The 26,903-nt window shown below is 47.5% G+C and overlaps 1 protein-coding gene across 1 annotated transcript in view; it reads right to left on the bottom strand.

Annotated features, from left to right (window-relative positions):
* CEP76 (centrosomal protein 76) overlaps positions 1-26,903 on the bottom strand; it is a 304,664-nt gene that overhangs the window by 243,987 nt on the left and 33,774 nt on the right. Inside the window, exons 2-3 of the mRNA XM_086965581.1 lie at positions 15,145-15,300; positions 11,234-11,315 (exon numbers count right to left, since the gene is read on the bottom strand). Coding sequence (XP_086821707.1) covers positions 11,234-11,315; positions 15,145-15,300 — 238 coding nt within the window. The remainder of the gene's footprint in view (positions 1-11,233; positions 11,316-15,144; positions 15,301-26,903) is intronic.

The following is a 26,903-nucleotide window of genomic DNA, read 5'->3' as shown; positions in this document are numbered from 1 at the left end:
TTTTGGTTAATAAAATACCTGGTACATTTCACACTACACCTACATGATTTTTAGGGTCTGGTTTGACAGTGCAGCTATCTTGAAGACATATACACACAGTGGATGAGGGTGTGGCCAGCAAGATGGTGGGCAACATGTAAAACAAGAGTGCTCCGAATGGCTGGACATCAATCCAAAAACTTTTCTGACCCTGGTAATTCACTGAAACAGATGCCACTCTAACAATAATTCTGAAAAAGTGGGTTCTGAATACCGAGATCAACATCAATGTGCATGCATGGAGAAAAGATGTAAATGAAATCATAACAAGGCGTCTGCATGAACGAAGATCAGGAAAAGCGAAGGAAACTAAGGCCCAAGCGGCGCCCAGCAGAGTAGTGACAGCAACTGCAGATAATGCCCTGCAGAAAGAGAAGCTCCAGAATTAAGGTGAGCAGTGAAACTTTGGACTGCCACAGAAGTGCCATTCATATTAGCCTGTCAGTCACAGTAGAAATGGAGTGAGACATCACCCAAAAATGTGTAGGTTCTGAGGGAGCAGAGAGAATAAGCGCCAGACTCGTCAGACAGCAGCCCCCTGAAAGGGCCGAGATTACAAAAAAGGTTGCCTGCTGAGGGGCATAACTTGTCGACAGAACAATATCCGGGCCCCAGACCTGAGGCAGTGAGGAGCTCGCTGACAAATCACAAGGAGGTCTGAATCAAAAATCAAACCAACACAAAGTTAAATGTAAACACATTAAGTGTTAAGCCAGAGAGTGACAAAAGTGGACATTGTACTTAAACTTCAAAATGATTAAAGTTAGTAAAACTCTTACAACACACAACAACAAAATATACAGCAGGCTTTGCCCAACACCCAAATGGAAAATACTGATGCATGTTGGGAACAGCACCTGCAAGATAAAGTATTCTCATTTTATTCACACTCACATAATTCCTGTACTAGGAGACACTACATACTTATGTCCAGGATTCTTTAATAGGAACTGGAACACAGCTTCTATCAGATCAACAGAGTTAAAAGCACTTAAAACACTATGAGAGGTGCTAGTAGAGGGAAAATGTACGGATTAACAAAATAAATACAGGGGGAAATAGTTACGCTTGAGAAGAAGGTGGTCCTCCAACGGCAGTAAGTGATGAAAAGGCAGGCGGTGATGGGGCGACTGGAGGCTAAAATGCCTGAACAAAGAGGACACTATGACAGACTTGCTAAATACTTTCATCTCATTTAGCCCAAAGGTGTACTAAGAAGAGGAAAGGTCAGGCAGGTTACTAGCATGGCTAGTAAAAAGGGAGCACAAAAAGACAACCTACCTTGACAAAACAAGATAACACTGGGCATATACGCAACTGTAAAGAGTGTATAAATAAAACATTCCAGATCTACGCGTAACAACTATATATGCAAACTGACATGATAGACCCTCAACATGTTAAAGATTATCTGACATATATAAACTTATCTTGGTGAACAACAGAAAAACATACACCACTAGATGCACCGCTAACTACAGAACAATTGCAATTAGAGTAAAAGAAATGAAAAAGTGGAAAATTCACCTGATTTCAAGTCAGAAATTTAGTCAAGTCAGAAATTTATATAGCGCGCTACATACCCAGAGGGTCTCAAGGCGCTTGAGGAGGGGAGGGGAGTTACTTGTCGAATATCCAGGTTTTAAGTTGCTTTCTGAACGCTAGGTGGTTCTGTGTGAGACGTAGGTGAGTGGGGAGTGGGTTCCAGGTTTTAGCTGCGAGGTAGGAGAAGGATCTACCTTCCATGGTGGTTTTATTGATGCGAGGAATGGTAGCAAGGGCTTGGTTGGAAGATCGTAGCTGGCGAGGGGGGGTGTAGAAGGAAAGTCGTGTGTTGAGGCATTCGGGTCCCAGTTCGTAGAGTGCTTTGTGAGCGTGGGTTAGGAGGCGGAAAGTAATCCTCTTATTGACAGGGAGCCAGTGGAGGTTTTTCAGGTGGCTGGAGATATGGTCTTTGCATGGGATGTCTAGTATGAGTCTGGCTGATGCGTTCTGGATGCGTTGGAGTTTTTTCTGGAGTTTTGCGGTGATACCGGCGTATAGGGTGTTTCCGTAGTCCAGGCGACTTGTAACCAGTGCATGGGTGACTGTCTTTCTGGTTTCGGTGGGGATCCAGCAAAATGTTTTTTTGAGCATGCGGAGGATGTTGAAGCATGAAGATGAGACTGCGTTGACTTGTCTATTCATCAAGAGAGAGGAGTCCAGGATGACGCCCAGGTTTCGTGCGTGGTCCGTCGGGATGGGTGCTTTTCCAAGGGCCTCTGGCCACCAAGAGTCGTCCCAAGCGGAGGGGGAGGTGCCTAAGATAAGGACTTCTGTTTTGTCGGAGTTCAGTTTCAGACGGCTGTGCTTCATCCACTCTGCTACTTCTTTCATACCTTCATGTAGGTTGGTTTTGGCGGTGTTGGGGTCTTTGGTGAGTGATAGGATCAGTTGGGTGTCATCTGCGTAGGAGATGATGTTGAGGTTGTGTTGGCGAGCGATGGTCGCGAGGGGGCTCATGTATACGTTGAAGAGGGTGGGGCTGAGTGAGGAACCATTGGGGTACGCCGCAGATGACTTCAGTGGCCACGGACTTGAATGGTGGGAGGCGGACTCTCTGGGTTCTTCCGGTGAGGAACGAGGTGATCCATTCCAGTGCTTTTCCTTGGATCCCGATGTTTTTGAGGCGCTGTAGAAGAGTGCTATGGCAGACTGTGTCGAAGGCTGCGGAGAGGTCAAGGAGGATGAGGGCGACTGTGTCTCCGTTGTCTAGTAGAGTTCGAATGTCGTCTGTTGCTGCGATGAGAGCGGTCTCCGTGCTGTGTTTGGCACGGAAGCCGGACTGTGAGGAGTCGAGGGATTTGTTGCTTTCGAGGAAGGCGGCGAGCTGGTTATTGACGGCTTTCTCGATGACTTTGGCCGGGAATGGAAGGAGCGAGATGGGGCGGTAGTTTTTGAGTTCGGTGGGGTCCGCTGTGGGTTTTTTCAGAAGGGCGCTGAGTTCGGCGTGTTTCCAGCTTTCCGGGAAGGTGGCGGAGTTGAGGGAGCAGTTGATGACGTCTCGGAGGTGTGGTGCTATGATGGAGTCTGCTTTGTTGAAAATGTGGTGAGGACATGGGTCTGTGGGGGATCCTGAGTGGATGGAGTTCATCAGGCGGATGGTGTCCTCGGTGGAGATTGGGTTCCAGTCGTTAAGGATGTTCGAGGGGGGTGCAGATACGGCAGAGGATTGGGTGGGATGGTCTCCGGGTTGGATGTCGAAGCTGTTGTGGATGTCTGCAATTTTGTTGTGGAAGAACGAGGCTAGGGAGTCGCAGAGGGCTTGAGAGGGGGTGATGTCGTTGGAGTTGGCTGAGGGGTTGGTGAATTCTTTGACGATGTTGAATAGTTCCTTGCTGTTGTGGACGTTGTTGTCTAGTCGGTCTTTGAATGCGGCTTTCTTGGCAGTCCGGATCAGTTGGTGGTGCATGCGGGTGGCGTTTTTGAAGGCGTCCCTGGTGCTGGTGTTTGGGTCTTTTTTCCAGGCCTTCTCGAGGGAGCGGCAGAGTTTCTTCGATTTCTTAAGATCATCATTGAACCAGGAGGCGTTTTTGCTGCCAAGTTTGATTTGACGTTTTTTCGGCGGTGCTAGGATGTCGGCGCTGTTGGATAGCCATTGGGTGAGGTTAAACGCTGCTTGGTCGGGGTTTGAGGAGTGGGCAGGTGGGTTTTGAAGAAGCGATGAGGAGATCTGGTCGATGGTGATTTTGTTCCAGTTTCTTCGTAGAGTAGGTTGAGGTCGGTTGTGAGTGGTGGTTTTATTGTAGAAAAAGTGTACGCAGCTGTGGTCCGTCCACTGGAGGGTAGTGGTGTGACTGAAGGAGACATGTTTGCTGGAGGTGAAGATGGGGTCGAGTGTGTGACCTGCGATGTGGGTGGGCGTAGAGACAAGTTGTTTGAGTCCAAGGTTGGCGAGATTGTCCCGAAGGGAGGTGGTGTTGCTGTCGTTGCTCTTTTCCAGGTGAAAGTTGAGGTCTCCCAGTAAGATGTATTCCTCGGAGGGGAGGGCGTGTGGGGTGATGAAGTCAGTGATAGCATCGCTGAATTTTGCACGGGGTCCTGGAGGCCTGTAGAGGAGAGTGCCTCTGAGTGTGGTCTTGGGGTCGATGTGGATCTGGAAGTGAAGGTGTTCAGTGTTGGCGAGATTGACGTCTGAGTTGGTTGAGATGCGGATGGATTTCTTATGGACGATAGCGATGCCTCCTCCTGTTTGGTCGGTGCGATCCTTACGGATGATCTTGTATCCTTCCGGGATGGCAATGGTGATGTCAGGGGCTGATGAGGCGTTCATCCATGTTTCTGTCAGGAAGGCGACGTCGGGAGAGATGGTGTCTAGTAGATTCCAAAGTTCGATGGCGTGTCTGTGGACTGAGCGGGTGTTGAGCAGGATGCATTTTAGGTAGATGGAGTCAGATATCTGGTTTGTGTCCGTGGGTGAAGAGTTGATCTCGCTGCCGTCGAACTTGCAGGATTTGCAGGAGAAGGGACCATGGGTGTGTCCAGGAGTGGCTTGGATGCAGTGGGGGAGTCGGCCGGGGTTAAGGGCTAGGAGGGTGGTGGCATCGTAAGTAATGCGGGGGAGGTGGGAGGTACGAGGACCAGGGGGACTGGCGCTGGGCGCGGTCCAGGCGCGGACGGGCGTAGACGGGCTTACCTTTGGCGCACCTTCGGCGCGGCTGGGGCGCGGTCGCTGCGCGTGAACGCTGCGCGCAAGACAACTGTCATATGTGGATAGTGGGGGGGAGGGGCGAGGGAAAGTGAGCTGGGAAGGCGGGAGCGGGGCGGAGACTCGGGCAGGGTCGACAACAATAATATCAACAACAAAATGGCCGGCGGGACGGAGCAAACAGGCAAAATAATGCAAAGTGCAGAAGTCAGTCAAGCCAACACAGCGAGGGCACAAATATCTCTGCAACTACTTAGCAGGCGAGGTGAAGCAGCGTTCTAAAGGCACATTAAATTACAGAGATAACAATCTTGCAATGTGAGTAGGTTACGTGATTCAAATCGATGTGTGCAATTAAAGCGTGCAGTGAAAGATGAATGACAAATTAGCAGCGCTGTATGCAAACAAATGGAGCGCTCCTACAATGCGAGCTAATTAAATAAACAAATGAGTGAATAGCAGCGCTGTAAGCAAACAAATAAGGCGCTCCTACAATGCGAGCTAATTAAATGAATAAATGATTAGCAGCGCTGTATGCAAATAAGCGGTCCTGCAAAGCGAGATGAAATCGTGGTAGCGACGAGTGCAAGCAGCTGGGGAGAACAACGATACCAGTCAGTTAGGGGAGGCAGGTCGGGAGCAGCGTGGAGGAGCGGCCGTGTCTGTGGTAAGCAGGACGGTCACATTTGGATGGTCCTTCAACAGAGTTTTGAAGAAGAGGTTCAATATTGCTAGATTAACCCTTAGAAGTCTCTAATGAAGCACTAAGGAGTAGCACCATCCCAGATATAAGGAGAGAAGCATCATTCTCATTAGCTCTGAATACAGAAAAGGACTCATAAGATTGAAGGTCCTACAGACCCTTTTACATGACCCCAGGAGATACAAAAATACTCACTGGTACACTAGACTAACACATTCTAGCAATAACCCTGTATTTAGAACTTTCAGTCAAATAGAATTTCTCTCAAAACACAGGTACTATACATAACCTAAATAGACTGGCACACAAACAATTCAGTGCAATCTTTAGCCTGCACATCAATGTAAAAAAGTCCAGATTAATCCCACTAGCACAATGGGAACAAGTGGCCAGCACTAATAGCTTAAGCTTGAGGATACAATGGCAAGACACAGATATTAAGTATTCAGGAGTAATGGTGACACATGACCAAGGCAGAAGCATAAAGGTAAATATAGACAAAACACTCCCAAGCACAAGTAAACAGATATAATTATGGATGAAACTGCCACTATCTACCATGGGTAAAGAGGTGTTAATAAAATGGACCATAGTTCAACAGTTCCTATATGTATTCCAGAGGGTGTTTACCCCACCTACCCAAAAGAGTTTTCCAGGAATTAACAGTTTATTCCCAGTTATAATATGGGCAGGTAAGCTATAAATATTGCAACTACCATACAAGGGAGGAATGGCAGTGTGGGATACGGAAGCCTACTGCTTAGGATCACAACTTCAAAACATGCCATACCAGTTGTCTAAAAAAGACAACAGACAGCAAGCTCTGTTGAAGTAATGCCACAGAAATATATAAAGCTTTGCCAAAGCCTCACAACCAGACAGCACTTCCCACTGAATTACCTTCATGATATAAATATGAGAATGGCGCACCAGAAGATTGTTAAAAAACACAGTTTGCTGAGCAAGCCCCATTATAGGGACTCAGGGAGTTTAGGCAACTACTCCCCGATGCCAAAGCAGCATGCGGGATAGATAAATGCATTTTCCTAATGGGAGACCTATACAATGGTAAAACCTTGCACATATTTGATGAGGCTTGGCAGTACTACTCATTACATAGGAGACACTTTCTGCTATATGCTACAATGGCCAGGGTGGCATTTAACACATGGGAGGGTCCCCCCAGCGGATTGCCAGATTCATGCACTTTACAGGCACTAATTACATTAATTCAAGTATGTTTAATGATGATGATACATATTAAAATTATAGCAATGTGCCCAGGCAGCAGCAACCCATGCAGGTAAGAGGGGTGTGGCCTGTGGGGGGAGGGGATTTCGCCAGACGCCGGCAAGGGAGAATTATTTATTTAATATTCCCTTATGGTCATCTGTCAAATTACCCCACTCCCCCCCCCCCCCCAACACAACCCCCCGCTCTTACCTGCCCCGGCAGTGGCTGCGTCCAGGCCAAGACCTAACAATATAAGAAAGATGGAAGACTGCTGAATCCTGGACCACAACCCCCAACAAACACTGAATGTAAAAATATCCTAGAATACATATGTAAAGTGTTAGAACTGGGGGTCTCTTGTTGGCAGAGGTGGGTACCACTGTCCAAATAGGGACCCTTGCTTCTAGTCAGGGTAAGGAGGAAACCCTCTGAGATAACCCCTGCTCACCCCCTTGGTAGCTTGGCACGAGTAGTCAAGGCTTATCAAAGGCAATGTGTAAAGTATTTGTACCAACACTCAAAGTAACACAGTGAAAACACCACAAACTGACTCCACAACAGTTTAGAAAAATAAAGGTATTTCATCTAAACTACACAAGACCAAAACGACAAAAATCCAACATACAAAGTCCAAGGATATGTTTCAAAAGAGTTCTTAAAGTTGCGATAAAATAATCAACAGTTGCGTGAAAAGTACACAGTTGCGTCATGTTTAGCCAACAGTACCTTTAAAACAAAGTTCCAAAACAGAAGCTGGTGCGGTGGAAAACAAGCGATGCGTCACTCCTGACACCTTGGCAAGGCGATGCGACAACCCCGCTCGATGTAGCGGGCGTGTTGCGGTGACTCCGGTCTGTACGGGGAGGGATGAGATACCTGGTATGGATTCCAGTGCGAAGGTTCCGTAGTGAAGAAGCTCGCAAAGGCACGATGCGATGATCTTTTGGGGCTGCGGCGATCTCCGGGGCTTCTTCTCGCAGCTCCTCGATGCGATGGCTCTGCGACGATACTCGCAGCGACATTATGTGGTCCGCAAGCAAGCGGCGCGACGATCTCACCCAGTGACGACAGGCTCTGCGACTCGCAGCAATGGTAATCTTTCCGCTCCGGACTGGTGCGTCCCGCAAACGAAGGATGCGATGACTCTGGCAGCGGCAACAGGCGCTGCGACGATCTTGGCCTTCGTAGCGGCGGGAATTTCCTCGCACTGACGGGAATGCGCTCCGCAAGCGAGCGATGCGACAAAACTTGCAGAAAGTCTTTAAAATCTTGGTTTCCAGCTTTCCAACACACGTACAACTCCCAGAGGCACCACAACTGGTCCAAGCACTCTAAGAAGGACAGAACTCTCTCAGCAGAGTTCAGGGAAGCTGGGGGTGAAGTCCTTTTGTTCCTGGGACTTCTTAACAGGGAGCCAGCTCTTCTCAGGCCCTTGGATATTCCTTCAAGCAAGGGGACACAGCACAAACCAAAGTCCTTCCCCTCTCCTTGGCAGGAAAGCAACAGCAGGTCAGTCCAGCAGAGCAACAGCAGGCCAGTCTTCCTTCTTCAGTTTCAGCTTTCTCCTTGGCAGAGGTTCCTTCTTGATTCCAGGATGATCTAATTTTCTGTATTCAGGGGTCCTGTACTTATACCCCTAAAAGTATTTGATCCCTTTGTGCAGGAGGGCTCTGAGCCCGGTCTGAACCAGTTCTGGGTGTTCCTTGAGCATTTTGTTTTCCTGGCTTCTCCTTTCCTTTCAGGGAGAGGGGCAGGGTTGTCAGCCACCCAGCAGGCGGTGGAGCCAGCATTGTGGAAGGCAGGCACAGCCCTATTCAGGCCCAGGTGCTATCCTCTCCCTCCACTCAAGATGCAGATGCAGTCATTCAGCCTAGGGCTGACTTAGCCAGCCTCCTGGGGGCTCCAAGCCCCGGTCACTCTCAAACCAGACAGTCAATTCACAAATAGGCCAAGGCACACAGAAAGGTCAGACAAGAGAACAGCAACTTTCTAAAAGGGCTGTTCTCAAACACAGGATTTAAAAACAACCTTTCCTAAAAGATGTGTTATTAAAATCCTGAGTTCAAGGATACCACACTTTTATGTCCTATCTTGCTCCTATGGGAAGATATGCTGGTAGCTACTGTAGCCAGCATTCCCCATGATAGCCTATGGGGCAAGAAAGCCTTACAATAGTGAAATACGAAAATGGCTGTAATTCACTACCAGAGTAGGTCACCTGCACAAGGACATGCTCTGCCTTTCACATACACTGCACCCTGACCAAGGGGGTAACTTGGGCCTTCCATAGGGGTGACCAATGTGTACAGAAAGGGAAGGGTTAGGCCTGGTCAGTGGGGACACTGGCCAGGAGGACATGGCAGTTCACAGACTGCACACAGACACTGCGGTGGAAGGCCCGAGACACCATTTTAGGGCTACTCATGTGGTGGCACAATCAGTGCTGCAGGCCCACTAGTATCACCAGCCCTGGCACACTTAGTGCACTTTACTAGGGACTTCTTGGTGACACAAATATGCCAATCATGGACAACCAATCACAATAACAATTTACACAGGGAGCACTTGCACTTTGACACTGAACAGCAGTGGAAAAGTGCCCAAAGCATCTAAACCAGCAAGGACGAAATCCAGCACAGCATCAAAAATACAGAAGGTAGAGGCAAAAAGATAGGGGGAAACCACGCCAAAGAGGCCAGGTCTAACATAAAGCAACTAGCAATTCATGATTTAAAGTGATCCAACTGAAGTACTTACACATGGTATATTTAACTCTAATAATAATTAGCAAGCTATATCAGGGACTTAATCCCAGTTTAACCCCAGATGCACTACTGAGAAACCCAATTTTATGCATATGATATGGACGTACCCAGTGGTTGTTGACTAATGGAAAACTATTTTAAGCAAACTACACTAGGAGACATGGTAGAGTTCAAACCTGAACAATGTATAATTGGCTTACACTGACACCCATAAGGAAAACGGATGCAATGTACATTTGCTGTAAAAACTCATTGTCAATAAAAAATAATCCTGAATTGTCACTCATAGAAGAATAGAGAATGAGGGGTGTATGTATAGATCGGAAACTTTATGAGGACTTAGCATCATGGAAACAATGACTAGATTCTTTAGATCCACAGAAGCAGATAACATGACAAAAGGCTCAAGTCGACGTCATTGAGAATCACAAAACTACAAGATAGTGGATGACATGGGAAAGATAACAAAATAGGCATATGGTCAAGATTGTTTGATGTAGAAAAAGGCAGTTTATATTGCAGAACATTAATATAATTAAATATGTATAACCCTTTTGCTCTCCTGTAACTACACTTTGTCATAACGATTCACTACCGAGTATATAAATGTTTGATTTTATTACATAGGAAGAATGACAAAGTTACAAATGAACAACCTATTCATAGAGTTGGCTTCGGCTCCACCCAAAAAAGTATTCCCCTCTCACTTCATGCTATTGATGGTTTGATGTATCATTATGCCTCCTATGAAGTGAGTGAACTACAACGCATGAGGAAATGTTTTATGATTCAAAAACAGACTGAATCATCTTGTGTTAAATGCTTGAGCTCATACATATATTGTATGAAAGAAACAATACTTGTTATTTTGTTTTTTCACTGCGCAGCCCAAAACAAATCACAATACGGTTCGCTATCAGCTTTCCTTCCCCTCTGGACCTCAAACGGGCACCAGACTTTAGTCTCGCTACCCAGATCGCCCTGTTGTACGGAATACAACATCAGCTCCCTGCTCAGATTAGGATTACTGCCACCCCATAAACCATGTACAAAAGAATTTCAAGACTTTAACTGGACCAAACGGCGCTGACCAGCCCTGAAAAAACCACATGCCTGGACCAACATGGGGTGAAACACGCGTTGCCTGTGAATCATCCAGCATAATTTTGAAAATATTCACCTGTTAACAGGATACTGGAACAAGAAAACATCAATAATAAACTTGTAACATGTCAATGAACTCAGGAGATGGCAGGTGTTCGCAACATGTAAAGTCGAAATAGGTTATATGTTTTGAAGTAACTGTGTTTTGCAACAAGCAACAAAACCTCTCAAGCTAGAAAATAACTCTACTAAGTAGCAGACAAACGAAGTGGAACAGTTAATGTTTTGCCGTAGTCTCCAGTGGTCAAAAGAAATTTGTCTTCTTCAAGAACTTGCTATAACAGGATAACCCTTCTTGAAAAGCCCATTTTGGATAGGCATCAATCCAGTTCCCAAACACTTTGGCTAAATTTAAATTGGAGTAAAAAAAGGTTATTTATAGAGTCAACAGGTCACAAAAAAGGCACTAGAAGTGTAATTGACACAAAATTGACATGCGATCCATTGTTTTCTTGCAGACGGTTATAATGCAGATACGTTAATCAAAAGCCCTTTGAAAGAACACAAGTTAATTTCTTAATTACAGTGAAAGGTTTTAATGTCCTGTCCCAATCTCTCCTTTTAAATAATTATTGTTAAGGTAGTGTATGCATTTATTATATGAAACGGTAAATGTTTGTATGAGTACAAAATATAACTTACTTTTCTTGAGTACTCTTGTTTCTTTGTCAATGAAATGTGTGGAAGGCTTTGGAGTAGAAGTCATTTCTCTCTCTGGCATTTCCTAAAAGAGAAGATGGCAATAAATTACTAACAGTAAAAGGCTGTAAATCTATTCCTCCTTCATAAGCTTAATGGTAATAATTATAAAAAAGACTGACTCCAAAACGTTCAACTAATAAAATGGCTCTGGTAAACTGATGAACGCACTGAAAGGCAGAGCCTACTCAAGTCCATCCAACAAAGCATTGCACCTCCAGATACCATTCCTGAGGCTAAGACTGACCACAAATAATTCACCTTTGCACCAGATCTTGTTCACAAAACACACTTTTGCTGTCAATCAACTAAGTAGGGAATCAGAAGAATTGCTTACAAGAATGTTAGTCGTTAGCACCTTCCGGAATCCTTTGAGAGCTTGTTAAGCAGAAACTACTAGACTAACTATCAAGATAACAAAATAACTGTTCTACAAACTGCTTCTGTCCACACTGTCCGTTTGGCAGTTATAATAAAGGTGCAATTCACTCAAAGGAAAGCGTTACAGCAAATGTCGTCATATCTTCAACCTGCGACCACTGACCACTAAGTACTTCGTTTCATAACATAGTCAGCAGTGCCCCATCTGGAACTTGTCTCACTTGGTAATTTTACACTAATGCCAGAGACCAAGATCCCTTGGGAGTCTCACAGTGGGGTGAAGCAATGAAGCCAGTCGGCTAAAGCACATATCTGACCTACTGTTGAGTCCTGGTCAATATTTTCTGCTCTTCCAAGGTGGGAGCGCTGCACAGACAAAAAGGGACTATGTTGTTTGTGGGCAACACTCTCTATATAGGTAAATTTTGCTGAAAGGCACTATTGGATCCACAAAATCACACAGTATTCTGACCCTGTATACTGAAGGATAGATCTATTATCCTGGAAGCAATGACAAGGTAGGTTTGCAGAGCGTAGAAGTGTTTAAAATAAGTAACTGGCATTCCTCACAAGTGGTGTTAATCTATAGCAAAGAACAAGTGAATGGTTTTGTGAGTGTTAAATTAACAAAGTCTCAAATGAAATGTTAAACCGGTCGGCTGCACCACGTAAGATGTTGTATGAAAAACACTACAACTAAGAAAGCACTGCAACTAAGTTGCTGAAACTGTTGTTTCACTGAATTACTTCGCTGTAATTTGGTTCTGAAGAACATATTTTGACCCATGATGGTCTTTTCCGGGAGATGGAGCAACATTCTTGTAGATCACACCTCTCAGAACTACAACTCTAATGTTCTTTCAAGGGTCCTAGGATTATCCACATCTGTAACAAAATGGCAGCCATATGCGAGAGCAGAATCACCAGAGCGGCATAAAGGATGGAATTGGGCTGCAGAGGTACTACACACTGAAATCACCTAAAGAAGGCTTACTAGGTCAGAAAATAGATTGTCTGCGACACAAACCAGACATCTAGGAGGATATAAGGGTTCAAACCCCTAATATGCTCCTCATCCTTCTAGCAGAACCTTTCAGTCTAAAGTCCTTTGATGAATAGGATGTTGCGTCATATAATGGCCCACTTGTCCCTCAATTATTTAAGAGAATCACATTTCAAGTTTTCTGTACGACTACCTTTCTCTCAGTCAGCAGGTACACTAATCACAGTCAGTGTGTGTCGGAAATCTGAGGTTCGAACATCAAAGTGATGGACCATCTCCAATCATCTGCAATAAACACTGCCCTACCTGTAAGTCATCAGGACAATGCTAAGCGTCTGACTAGGGGACAAGGTCTTGCCTCAACTACAGGATTCACAATATCAAAGATCCCTTTACCATGGGATGAGAGATCTGAAATGGCTACAATGTGGTGTTTCAACCACATACATAAAATAAAAGATACAGAGTATACATTAAAAGGGAAGATCTAGCACTGACAAACAGGGCTGTTATGCAGACAAAAGAGCATGGTGAGAGTGAACAAAAATATTAGTTTATAAAACAAGGAAGAAGCTATTGAATTGTATCTATATCCAATCATTATGACGTTGAGCAGTAAAAACGCCAACTCCTGTTGACATAATTACCCTTTGGATTAACAATGGAAACCCAGTGAGGGTACGAAAATGAACCACAGAGAGAAAAGATTCTTATAAAAGTTATAGTTGGAAAAAAATACAACAAAAAATGAAAAGTATGAGGAAAGAGAGCCAAATAAAAAATAGCCAACTTCACCAAAACAGGTGGCATTCATTGCCTATACCCCAGAACATTGACTTGCTAAGTCTAATCTTTAGTTGACTCAGGTCAAAGACTCAGTTGTGCAAAACACTGCTGCACGACTAGTTTTAAACGTCCCGCCTCGTACTCCCTCAAAACCATTGTTGGCCAAACTGCACTGGCTCCCGGTAAGGCAGAGGGTGATGTTTAAGATCTGCTGTGTCATCCATAAATGCCTTATGGGAAAGGGTCCTGGCTACCTCACTGAAAAATTCATCCCTTATGTCCCATCTAGTTCCTTGAGATCAGGAGATCAGGAATTGTTATGTGTTCCTAGGGCCATGAAGGCTAGAAAGGGGGGTAGGGCCCTATCTGTAGCCGGCCCTAAGTTGTGGAACCAACTCCCGAAGGAAATCAGAGTATGCAGGGAACATTTCCCTTTTAGGAAGAAACTCAAAACGTTCCTTTTTAATTACTAGCTGGTTTAGGGCTTTGAATTAAATCTTGACGAGTTGCTGTTCTTTAGTTGCTGCCAAAGGCGCGGAGATACTCCTCCGGGAGTCGTTTCGCAGCGCCATACAAACATGCAAATAAATAAATAAAATAAAGGTCTGGTGTTAGCCCAAAAGAGACACCCCCCAGCAGTGAAGGAACACTAATACCTGCCTGACCCTCACACATGCATACTCACCCACTTTTAACGGGCAGCTACAAGGAATGAAGGAAAAAATACATTTCTGGAAAAACCCGATTTGTAATGGATGGAAATGTCCTCAGAAATATAATAAAATTGGGGAGTCAGGGCAAAAGCACTTCAAATGCCAACCCATAAACTGACATTGTTCTTCCACAGAAAGTGTAGGCAAGGAAAGGTGTATGCACAGAGGGTTGAATACGCTCATGTTTATATCCAATGATGAATCCCAATGTTCTTAGTCTACTACTCTATAGGTACTCAATACTTGGTATATCTGGTACTGGTTGTACTGCTCTACATTGTCTGTTTGGAAATGGCAATACAAAGCATAATAAAAAAATGGAAAAAATGGCCAAAAGGAAATAGAATATTGGCGGACAGTAGGAACAGACTTTATATCCTTCTGAAACAGAGATGCTGGAACATATGGGGCAAGAAAATGACATTCATGGCCACAGATTAATATTTTATTTTTAACCATAAAGAATACAACATGATCCTATGAACTGAGTTTCCATTAAATCCAGTTAGCTCCTTAATCATGACTATTTAATATAGTTGGCACTTTTGAATATGTTCATTGAGAGTGCAGCTACTTTCTTCTGAGTTTAAAAAAAATCTCCTCCTTTGCCCCCACCCACTCTCCAGTCTTGAGAGAATTCCTAAATTCCGACGTGCTCTCCCTCACGCCACCAGGACCATTTGAACAAATCATGCTATGTTTGCACACCACCACTCAGGCATCAGCAACTTGTGCACCTGCAGAAACAGTAGGTACACACCCTTCCTCTACACAGGATCCGGTCACATATCTGACAGAACTGTGGGTACTCGCACATCCGCCATCTTGGTGGGTGCAAAAAAGAGGCAGGCAGGTGGGAGAAGAGACAGAGAAAAAAAGATTCCAAACAAGCGAATCTACACTATGTATCTATTTTCCAGTAAATAAACAACAAAGCACATCATGGTGTTGCGGCAAAATAGGTTATTTACTTTAACAAAACTAAGCTCTTTGAGAACATCGTCAATAATCCCGCGTCTACGCAATGCCTTCATCAAATCCTCTTCTGATAAATGATGGCTCTCTGTCTTTAGCTCTTCGCTGATTGTCTCTGCCAGAACTTCACGGATTTTGCCATGGACGTCCATCTGAAAAATAGCAAACAATTATTATAGTCTTATTAAAGTATTCACACAATCAGCAGCCTTCAATGTTCCAAAATAGCCACTCAAGAGCCCAAAACTTCAAGTCACAGTTTACGCCTAAAATAGGTATTTTCACTTTAAATCTTCCATGACACTGTGGTTACTCAAATACTGTGTGGGGCTACAAGCTTTGGTGTGGGGTGTGAGGGCAAACTTTGGATGTCATCACACCCCCGAGCAAAGACTTAAAAGTACACTATACCATACAACAAATATTACAGTTTTAAAATTTCACAACACACGTTGTGCAGTAAAATAAACACTAACACGAAAAACAATTGAAAGTGACTCTTGCTTTTGGTATCACACAACTTGGCATTACTTATGTAGCGGACGTACAGAAGGGGAAGTGCTGCAGACAGCAGCAGCTGTAATTAAGAATACTCAGACTCCTAAAGTAGGATGCAAAATCCTAAAGCAGATTAGACTACTATACTCATTGGAGATATGAAAAGTCTTTGCTTATTCCAAGAAACCTGTGACAATCTGGCAACCAGGTATACAATCTATGTACAGAAACAGATTTTGCTTTGCAGGTGCGTTCTAGACTGCCAAATACTTTTAAAAAATTGTTGTAAAAGATCACTTTAAATTGACTTTCATATGTAAGGAGAGAAAAAGGACAGTAAGGGCAGTAACAGATGTGCCAGTAAGACATGCTATGGTTTGCTAACAATTAATGGCCTCATTTTTCTATTTCTGAAACACCCCACGAACTCCATAAGAGAACGGATACAAGTGAAGGGAATCCTACTACATCAAACAACATGATTTACAGGTGACTGTTCGTTGAACCTGAGATTACAAAAACCATAATTCAGATTAAGACAAATGATAACCTATCGGAAATGGCAAAAGCCCTTATCACACGTATACAGGAAATCCTGATGTAAACGAGCTAAAAGATGTAACTTGAGGTTTTCCAAACACCTTTTGTGAGTGAAAATCTACCATAACATATCTGCAGTTGCGTGCACGAAATTCGGAAAAAAATCATAGCAAACACACAAATCCCTACTGACTATTCCACATTCTATTGTGACAACTTGCACTACAGCCCACGTTATTACTAATTCTAGGTGCATTCTTAGCACATCAGTTTTCCTAAGTGATGTCCTACAGAGGTAAAGTTGTCACTGCTTCATAATCATATCTATATAGCATTCATGCCTCAACCAATTTGGGGAAACTCGGTAATATAGCATACAGAAAAAAATATTTCAAGGAAAAAATACGGAACTCAGCATTCACCTTTATACATTTTTGGAAATTAACAGAGTTTTCCGATATTAAAACCAAAAGCCCTGCATAACCGTTTAGACCACAAAGGCTAGCTTCACTCTGACTGAGGGTTACATAAAGTGAGGATAGACTGCATAGAGATGCGAGAGATCAGGATTTCCCTGCCGACAGACTGACCCGAGATGCTGAGGTTCCTGCATGCAGATAGTCCAGCTCGCAGTGGTCTAACACCCCTTGCGGGGTGTTCAACTCGAGACCAAGACGGGGTCCCACAGTCTGTCACTCCAGGTAAAGGGGTGGACTTTATCCTAGAGGGATTCTTGGCTTAACACCTACATACATTCTCAGTACACCTGGGTACATCTAGTTAGAGTAGCATCGTAGAAGTACACATTTTATTGTCATGTATTTTATATACTTGGGGAGGGTAGAGTAGTGAGGTACAGTGAAGCAGCATAAAGTTAAGTGGTGTAGAGAAGAGTGGCATAGAATGCAGTGGGGCAGAGTGGAGTGGAGCAAGGTGCAGAGTAGAGTGGTGCAGAGTAGAGAGGATTAGAGTAGCGAGGATTAGAGTAAGTATTGTGATGTAGAGTGCAGTGACGTACAGTGGTGCAGAGTAAAGTGCCACGGAATGAAATGGTGTAAGGTAGAGTGGCGTAGAGTATAGTGGTGCAGAGTAGATTGGCACAGAGTGTATTGGTTTTGAGTAAAGTGGTGTAAAGTGCTGTGGCACAGAAAAGGGTTGAGTGGATATGGGTAGATTGCAGGGGAACATAGAGGAAATGGCGCAGAGTGGAACAGAGTGGCGTAGAGTGCAGTGTCAGAGTAATTGTTTCACACTAGAGTGCAGAGTTGTTGAGTGCAGTGGTACAGAGTAGATTAGAGTGGCTTAGAATGGATTGGCATAGAGTGCAGTGGCATAGAGTGGAGGGATGTAGAATAGTGTACTGCCATACAGTGCATTTGGCATACACTGCTGTAAAGTAGCACAGAGAAGTACAGAGTAGAGTGCAGTGGCGCAGAGAAGAGTAGAGTTCAGTGGTGGAGAGTAGAGTGGTGTAGAGAGCAGTAGTGCATAGAATAGAGGGGCATAGAGTGCAGTGACCTAGGATACAATGGCGTAAAGTGCAGTGGTGCAAAGTACTGCAGAGTATAGTGACGTAGAGTGCAATGGTGCAGAGTAGATTGGAGTAGAGTACAGTGTCAGAGTGCTTTTGTTTTGAGTAAAGTGCTGTAGAGTGCTTTGGCGTAGAGTGCAGAGATGTGGAGTGGAGTGAAGTGGCGGAGAGTAGATTGTTTCAGAGTGGAATATTGCATAGTAGAGTACAGTGGCATAGAGTGGACTGGCAGAGTGCGCTGGTGTAGAGTGGAGTGGAACAGAGAAGAGTGCAGTGGCATACAGTGCAGTGTTGCAGAGTAGAATGGCATAGAGTGGAGTGGTGCAGAGTGCAGTGGTGCACAGTAGAGTATTGTGGGATAAAGTGTATTGGCATAGAGTAGAGAAGTACAGAGTGAAGTGGTGTAGAGTAGAGTGCAGTGACGCAGTGTAGAGTAACGTGGAATGGCGTAGTGTGGAGTGGTGTAGAGAGGAGTGTGGTAAAGTGGAGTATGCATGGTGTGGTAGCGCAAAGCCATTACAGGCAACACATCTTCAATTGAAATGACCCCTACATTTGCATAGAGAAACGGTTTAACTGAGAAAAGATAACAATGCACAACCGATAATATGTAGAAGTGCCATCACCTAGTGTATTGAATTGTTTTGATCGTAATAAAATATTTGTTTATACCACACTTAAAAATTACCAGAAAATTGTACTTAATCTAAATTTGAAATATTCCAAAATATCTGCACAACTCATTTATAGACATTTAAATTTTGTTGAGTGCTGGAAAAAGAATTAGCATTGCACATCCTTTCTTAAGCACACCCGCAGTAGCCAGCATGATGGTTACATAAATCCTCTCACTTTGAAGTCAGTTAAAGAAAATGAAACACCAAGCTCCCTGGACAACAGAGCCTAACATTTGACCTCTGCCATTGAATGCACAACAAATATGACCTGTTTACAGAAATCCAGGACTGGTGGTAGATTACAGTAAATAGGGTTTGGATAACGGAAAGGACGAACACAAGCTGGACAATCTAAAACAAGTACAGCAAGCAAATACAAAGCAAGCAAATCTAAATTACAAACCACAAAAACAGTGGTAACCAATGGGTGGAATGTATTCCCATGAAAGCTTTCTGAATGTCACCAAGATATCTTTAGTAAACTAAACAGCTGTGCTGTCTGGTAGGCTTCGACCTAAAATGTGTAGCAGTAAGCACCACAGGTTTAGAAGAATGATCGATACTAGCCAAGGGTAATGGGAACCCACTTTTACCACAATTCCCCTTAGAAACTCAATGATGCTTACATAGTGTCTGTTAGACCTGGCACCTTGGCGTGAGTTTCCCTTCCACTTTTTGCTGATGTGCCTCAAATGTTTTTGCTGGTGTCCGCCGCTCAGGGCACTGCACCACGGCCAATCCGTGCCGCAGTGCAAGTGCTACCAATTTAAAGTGTATATGTAATTGATTTCCATGATTGGCTCATTGGATTTACTATCAGTCCCCAGTAAAGAGCACCAGGAGTGCCAGGGCTTGTAAATGCCAATACTGCTAGTGGGCCTGCAGCGCTGGTTGCGCCACCCACAGAAGCAGCCCTTTAAAATGTGTCTAGGGTCTGCCATTGCAGAAATTGCGTGCAGTCTGGTACTGTCATGCTGGCTGGGCAAGTGCACACACTTGCCAGCCTCAAAACCTTCCCTTTGCTTCATATTAGTCACCCCTATGGTAGGCCCTAGGGCAGGGTGCATTGTAAGTGTAAGGTAGGACAAGCCCTGATGTGTGTGGCATGTCCTAATAGTGAATTACAGCCAATTTCGTTTTTCACTATTGTAAGGCTACCTGTTCTCTAAGGCCAAGATGGGCTGCTGGAATTATTACACCCTATAATCCCAGCAGGCTCAGGGAACATGGTAGAAAGTCAAGTTTAGTATGCCTGAACTCAGAATAATAAAATATTTATTTTAGTAAAGTTTATTTGAATATCCTGTGTTTGCAAATGCTACTTTTAGAAAGTTAGCATTTGCTTGCCTAACCAATTCAGCCCGCCTCTGCTAGGATGTGTATCTGCTGTCTGGGTTGTGTGAGTGGCAGGGCTGGGAGATGACAGGTGGTGAATGCAAGGATTACACCTTAGTGGGAGGTGGGAGTGCCCCTGGACTCTGAATAGGGCTGTGCTCTGCCACCACAATGCTGGCTCCACCTCCTGGGGAGCGACTGATGGCTCAGCCCGACACCTGGCCCAGGAAGAGGGAGGACTGTCAACAAGATACTCCTGGCTGTACTTGTCATCTGAATGCTGGCTCCACCTCCTGCGGAGCGTCTGATGTGCCTGCCCCTCACACTGAAAGGAGAAGCCAGGAACAGCACAGCAGTGTGCTCCAAAACTGAATTAGGCTATGCAAAGGCCCCCCTGGCCTGAGAAGACAAAAGAAATGCTGTATAAAAGAAGGAGCCCTGCTCCTGGCAAATTAGATCCTGTTGACGCCAAGAAGAAACTCTGCCCGAAGAGAAGGACCTAGGAAAGCTGCATGGAGAAGTACTGTCTCTAAGCCTGAGAGACTGGCCTGTGGTGGGTGCCTTGCTGCTGGAAGGAGAGAAAAGAAAGACTAGAAGAGACTTTGCTTTATTTTCTACTTGACCAACTTGCTTGCATCTGAACTTGCCCCCTGACCTGCACCGCAGGAACAGTGGGCGCTACCCCCTCCCCTGGAAAGAGAAGCTGCTGTGAGATCTGCATCTGCCTGGTAACCCTCCGGAGGAAAAGTTGAGTGCGCTGTGAAGGAATCACTGCGCTCCCTGAGAGGCCCTGGGCACCCCCGTCCCGCCGAGCAAACACATCTGCTACCTGGCAGGCCCCAGCTGACAGCGCCAGGACCAGCCTTGCTGGCCCCAGCACAGTGACTGCCGCCTGCCTAACTGCGGACTGCACCGCACGACCGGACATTGCCTTTTGCCCTCCTGCTCCAAAGGAGAAGTTGCCTGAAAGCCCCAGCCGCCGCCGTTCGTGTACAGCAGCGGCGTGGGGAAAGAAGGAGCACCCCCTGTGCTCATCAAGGCTTTGCTTGTGCCTCACTCTGCTGCCTGGGGCCCCGGCCCCCTCTTTCCAGGACCCGAGGTGCTTTGCCAGACTGACCCGACCCGCGCCGCAACGCCGACCTTCTGACCCGACCCGAGCCGTCGCTCGCATCAGCCAAGGACGACACCGCGACGCGGGACTTCGGGCCGACCCCTACATTGCCGCCTCGACCTTCTCCAAGGATCTCTAAGGTACTGTGTGCGTGTGCGGTGTGAGCCGTTCTGCCATTGAAGCTTGCACCGCTCTTTGTCCCTCTGCAGCCCCGGGAGCCCTGCAGCATGCAACTCGAGCCACGGTACGAGCCGCTCTTTGTCCCCCGAGGCACCCCTGGTACGCTCCGTGGCCTGCGCACCCTCCTGTACGAGTCGCACACAGCAGTACGACTCGTACTCAGTGTTAGACCCGGCCGTGCCGTATGCATCTCACGCGAGAAGCGTGAGCTTTGGCAGACCGGGCCAGCATCACCAGCCAGAAGCGTACAGAGGCGCTAGGAAGCGCACAGACCCCCAAAGAACTACAAAAGCGAACTGAATTTGACACCAAGAACTGTGGCACCCCTTTTTTTTTTTAAGTATTGACACTAACAAGTAACTGGAATCGTTTTTATTTACAAAGACTGTATTTACAAGACTGCTTAAAATATACATAAAAGAGATATATTTTAGTCTGGTGTCATTGTGTGGTGGGTTGGTGATTGCTGTGTGTGATACTGCAAATGTTTAACCCTATGTGCTCTAGAGATTAGCTTTGACTGCTTGCGCCACACTACCTAGAGGGTAAGCAGGGGTTATTTCTGTGAGTAATCCTTTGCCCTGACTTAGAGGAGAGGGTCCCTGCTTGTCGCCAGTGCTGCACTGCGCCAACCAGAGACCCCCAATTCTAACAGTGTCAACATACTGTCAAAATCAATTTCGAATGCCCAAGCACATGGTCGAACTGCATAGAAATGGATTGGGAATCACAGAGACCCCAAGGCTCAGGAAGGCTCTCTTACAGTGAAATCACAAAGCCATGTGAAAAGCATGGAGCTGTCGTCCAAAAGTAGGTCTGAGAAAACGAAGCAAACTGCAACACAATCTGGACTGAGTGACAAAATAACCGTTACCAGATTATTGAAAAAATGTACTTAAACACTAAAAGCAGCTGTGAACACTACTGAAAAGCAGTCACTGAATTGTAGACTTCTCTTGAAGTAAAGATTTCCTTGATAGAAATTCAAGTGCCATTTTTCACAGCATTATTTGAAGAAGACAAGCATAAGTGTGATTTGAAATGGAAGTAAGAGTCTCCGCAAACTGAAGGTGTGGTCTCAGCATAAAATAAAAGCTGCAGGGGGCAGCCATATTAGGAGCAGGCTAAAAATAAACGGTGGTCCAGACAAGTAACAGCCAACTCGAAGAAGAAAACCTTGGATGAGAAATTATGGAAATGTTCTTTTTCTTGCCCTGGATGCACAATAAGATGACAAATTGACCAAGAAAGTAAACTAAAATGTCTGAAAACTGCGGACACCAAATGGGACAGTGCGCAATGTATATGGGCAGGTAAATACCAAAAAACGCAAACTGCTAATATGGAGAGATTAACACAAATGTAGTAAGAGTATTTATTACATGTTTTGAATTTTTAAATGTAATAATTAAATACCTGATGTAAATAGAGATCTGTTGCTGCTTTTATTTTAATAACATGTTTAGGTAGCCTGGTTAATCACATGAGCATGGATACATGTCAATAATTATCTCTGTAACAGGGGAAGTTCTAGTGCTGCTGGCACCTGTGCTGTATTTAGTCTGTGTGTTAGGTAAATACACATTGCTGTACCCCAGGCTTCTGTAAGCTGCTCTCCTATATGCATCACTACCTACTAAATTAGAACCTTTTTCTTTGTTGGGTTAATGTATAAATGCCAGATCTGTGTATTCAAGACAAAAATGTGTGTATTTTCAGAACTCACAAGCTGATGTTTGGAGACAAATGACTGCATTTCCAAAATATATTTAAAGCTGATTTTTGAATGATTAACATGTGGGCAGACAGATTACTAATATTCTTACTTTTGTGCAAGGGGCATTGCAGCTGTCACTGTTTTGTATTGCCCATGTAGAGGCATTCCAAATTGACAAAGCCTTTTCAGGTCGAGCCTAAACAGGGCATTAGCTGTCTGCAAGCATGCTGTATTTAGTCTATGGGCTTTCAAGACCCCCAAGGCTTTTGGTTGGTTGTATAGCCTGCCTTTCGAAATACCTTTGCTCTGGTTGGTGACTAGTGTACATCTGTCCTGCCTTTGGTTGCTTGATTCCCTCCCAGCAGAAATCACTGATTGTTCCTTTTTGTTGGCCACCTGTTGCCTCCTTGCTTGTTGTTGTCCTTGTGCAGTTGCTTGTTTTGAAAGGGAGTTTCCTTGCACTGCTTTTAGTATTAAGTCCTCATTCTAATGCCTCTAGTCCGTGCTGCTACTCTGGTCCCGTTAGTAATTTCTCATTCTAAGTCTTCCAGATAGTGCTGCCAGCTACTACTCTGGGCCCACCAGAAATTCCTCATTTAAAGTCCTCTAGGCAGTGCTGCAGCTATGTCCCTGGTCACAATGGTAATTCCTCATTCTTAGTCCTCAGTGCTGCTAGCTGCTTCTAGGTTCCAAGAGGCAATTCCTCATTCTCAGTACTCTAAGCAGTGCTGCTAGCTGCTTCTCTGGTCGAGTCGGTAATTCTTACAGTTTAAGTCCTTATTCTTAGTCCTGTAGGGAGTGCTGTTAGCTGCTTCTCTGGTCTCGTCGGTGATCCCTCATTCTAAAACCTCTAGGTAGTCCTGCTAGCTGCTTCTCTGGTACCAGTGGTCAATCCTCATTCTAACGCCTCTAGACCACGGGTACTCATAGTACGGCCCACGGGCCACCTGCGGCCGGGCAAGCCTTCCTTGACGGCCCGTGGACCTTGCAGACATCGTACCCGTGTTATAACTATTTTTTTTTTAAAGAGTCTCTGAAGCTGCGTGACTGAGAGACTCTGCTGCACTGTGGGGGCAGGGCGATTCTAGCGATAGCCAGAGTGGAGCTGCAGGGGCCTAAGAAGAGGTGAAATACAACAAAGCCTCATTACCATGCAAATGGTCTTTTAAAGACCTGTGAAGTGCTCAGGGTGCGGCGGTGTGTGTGTGTGTGCCTGGGAAGCTGCCTTAGCCCAGGCTGACACACAGGCAGGGTCAGATGACAGAGGGTGACGAGGGAGGTAGGGAAAGAGAGGGAGGGAGGTAGGGAAAGAGAGGGAGGGAAGGAGGGAGGGAAGGAGGGAGGGAAAGGGAGAGGGAGGGAGGAAAAGAGGGAGGGAGGGAGGAAAAGGGAGAGGGAGGGAGGAAAAGGGAGAGGGAGGGAGGAAGAGGGAGGGAGGGAAAGGGAGAGGGAGGGAGGGAAAGGGAGAGGGAGGGAGGGAAAGGGAGAGGGAGGGAGGGAAAGGGAGAAGGAGGGAGAGGGAGGGAGGGAAAGGGAGAGGGAGGGAGGGAAAGGGACAGGGAGGGAGGGAAAGGGAGGGAGACAGAGAGAGGGAGACAGACAGTGACAGACATAGGGAGGGTGACAGACATAGGGAGGGTGACAGACAGAGGCAGGGTGACAGACAGAGGGAGGGAGACAGACAGAGGGAGGGAGACAGACAGAGGGAGGGAGACAGACAGAGGGAGGGAGACAGACAGAGGGAGGGAGACAGACAGAGGGAGGGAGACAGACAGAGGGAGGGAGACAGACAGAGGGAGGGAGACAGACAGAGGGAGGGGGACGGAGGGAGTCAGAAGGAGGGAGACAGAGGGGGGAGACAGAGGGAGGGGGGAGACAGAGGGAGGGGGGAGACAGAGGGAGGGGGGAGACAGAGGGAGGGGGGAGACAGAGGGAGGGGGGAGGGGGAGACAGAGTGGGGGAAGACAGAGGGTGGGGGAAGACAGAGGGTGGGGGAAGACAGAGGGTGGGGGAAGACAGAGGGTGGGGGAAGACAGAGGGTGGGGGAAGACAGAGGGTGGGGGAAGACAGAGGGTGGGGGGGAGAGACAGAGGGTGGGGGGGAGAGACAGAGGGTGGGGGGAGACAGAGGGTGGGGGGAGACAGAGGGTGGGGGGAGACAGAGGGTGGGGGGAGACAGAGGGTGGGGGGAGACAGAGGGTGGGGGGAGACAGAGGGTGGGGGGAGACAGAGGGTGGGGGGAGACAGAGGGTGGGGGGAGACAGAGGGTGGGGGAGGAGGGAGACAGACAGAGCGAGGGAGACAGAGGGTGGGGGGAGACAGAGGGAGGGGGAGGAGGGAGGCAGACAGAGAGGGAGGCAGACAGAGAGAGGGAGGCAGACAGAGAGAGGGAGGGGGAGGCAGACAGAGAGAGGGAGGGGGAGGCAGACAGAGAGAGGGAGGGAGACAGAGGGAGGGAGACAGAGAGAGGGGGGAGGCAGACAGAGAGAGGGAGGGAGACAGAGAGGGAGGGGGGGGGCAGAGGGAGGGGGAGGGAGGGGTGGCAGAGGGAGGGGGAGGGGAGACAGAGGGAGGGGAAGACAGAGGGAGGGGGGAGGCAGAGGGGGGGGAGGCAGAGGGAGGGGGGAGACAGAGGGAGGGGGGAGACAGAGGGAGGGGGGAGACAGAGAGAGGGAGGGGGAGGCAGACAGAGAGAGGGAGGGGGAGGCAGACAGAGAGAGGGAGGGAGACAGAGGGAGGGAGACAGAGAGAGGGGGGAGGCAGACAGAGAGGGAGGGAGACAGAGAGAGGGAGGGGGAGGCAGAGGGAGGGGGAGGGAGGGGGAGGGGGAGGGGAGACAGAGGGAGGGGAAGACAGAGGGAGGGGGAGGCAGAGGGGGGGGAGGCAGAGGGAGGGGGGAGACAGAGGGAGGGGGGAGACAGAGGGAGGGGGGAGACAGAGGGAGGGGGGAGACAGAGGGAGGGGGGAGACAGAGGGAGGGGGGAGACAGAGGGAGGGGGGAGACAGAGGGTGGGGGAAGACAGAGGGTGGGGGAAGACAGAGGGTGGGGGAAGACAGAGGGTGGGGGAAGACAGAGGGTGGGGGGAGAGACAGAGGGTGGGGGGAGAGACAGAGGGTGGGGGGAGACAGACAGAGCGAGGGAGACAGAGGGTGGGGGGGAGACAGAGGGAGGGGGGGAGACAGACAGAGGGAGGGAGGGAGACAGACAGAGGGAGGGGGGAGACAGAGGGGGGAGACAGAGGGAGGGGGGAGACAGAGGGAGGGGGGAGACAGAGGGAGGGGGGAGACAGAGGGAGGGGGAAGACAGAGGGTGGGGGAAGACAGAGGGTGGGGGAAGACAGAGGGTGGGGGAAGACAGAGGGTGGGGGAAGACAGAGGGTGGGGGAAGACAGAGGGTGGGGGAAGACAGAGGGTGGGGGAAGACAGAGGGTGGGGGGAAGACAGAGGGTGGGGGGAGAGACAGAGGGTGGGGGGAGAGACAGAGGGTGGGGGGAGACAGAGGGTGGGGGGAGACAGAGGGTGGGGGGAGACAGAGGGTGGGGGGAGACAGAGGGTGGGGGGAGACAGAGGGTGGGGGGAGACAGAGGGTGGGGGAGACAGAGGGTGGGGGGAGACAGAGGGTGGGGGGAGACAGAGGGTGGGGGGAGACAGAGGGTGGGGGAGGAGGGAGACAGACAGAGCGAGGGAGACAGAGGGTGGGGGGAGACAGAGGGTGGGGGGAGACAGAGGGTGGGGGAGGAGGGAGACAGACAGAGCGAGGGAGACAGAGGGTGGGGGGAGACAGAGGGAGGGGGAGGAGGGAGGCAGACAGAGAGGGAGGCAGACAGAGAGAGGGAGGCAGACAGAGGGAGGGAGACAGACAGAGGGAGGGAGGGAGACAGACAGAGGGAGGGAGGGAGACAGACAGAGGGAGGGAGGGAGACCGACAGAGGGAGGGAGGGAGACAGACAGAGGGAGGGGGGAGACAGAGGGAGGGGGGAGACAGGGGGAGGGGGGAGACAGGGGGAGGGGGGAGACAGAGGGAGGGGGGGGAGACAGAGGGAGGGGGGAGACAGAGGGAGGGGGGAGACAGAGGGAGGGGGGGAGACAGAGGGAGGGGGGGAGACAGAGGGAGGGGGGGAGACAGAGGGAGGGGGAGGCAGACAGAGAGAGGGAGGGAGGCAGAGG

Source organism: Lissotriton vulgaris, chromosome 4_1 (genome assembly GCF_964263255.1).
Source record: "Lissotriton vulgaris chromosome 4_1, aLisVul1.2, whole genome shotgun sequence".
NCBI lineage: Eukaryota > Metazoa > Chordata > Amphibia > Caudata > Salamandridae > Lissotriton > Lissotriton vulgaris.
This window is presented reverse-complemented; position numbering and strand designations above follow the sequence as displayed.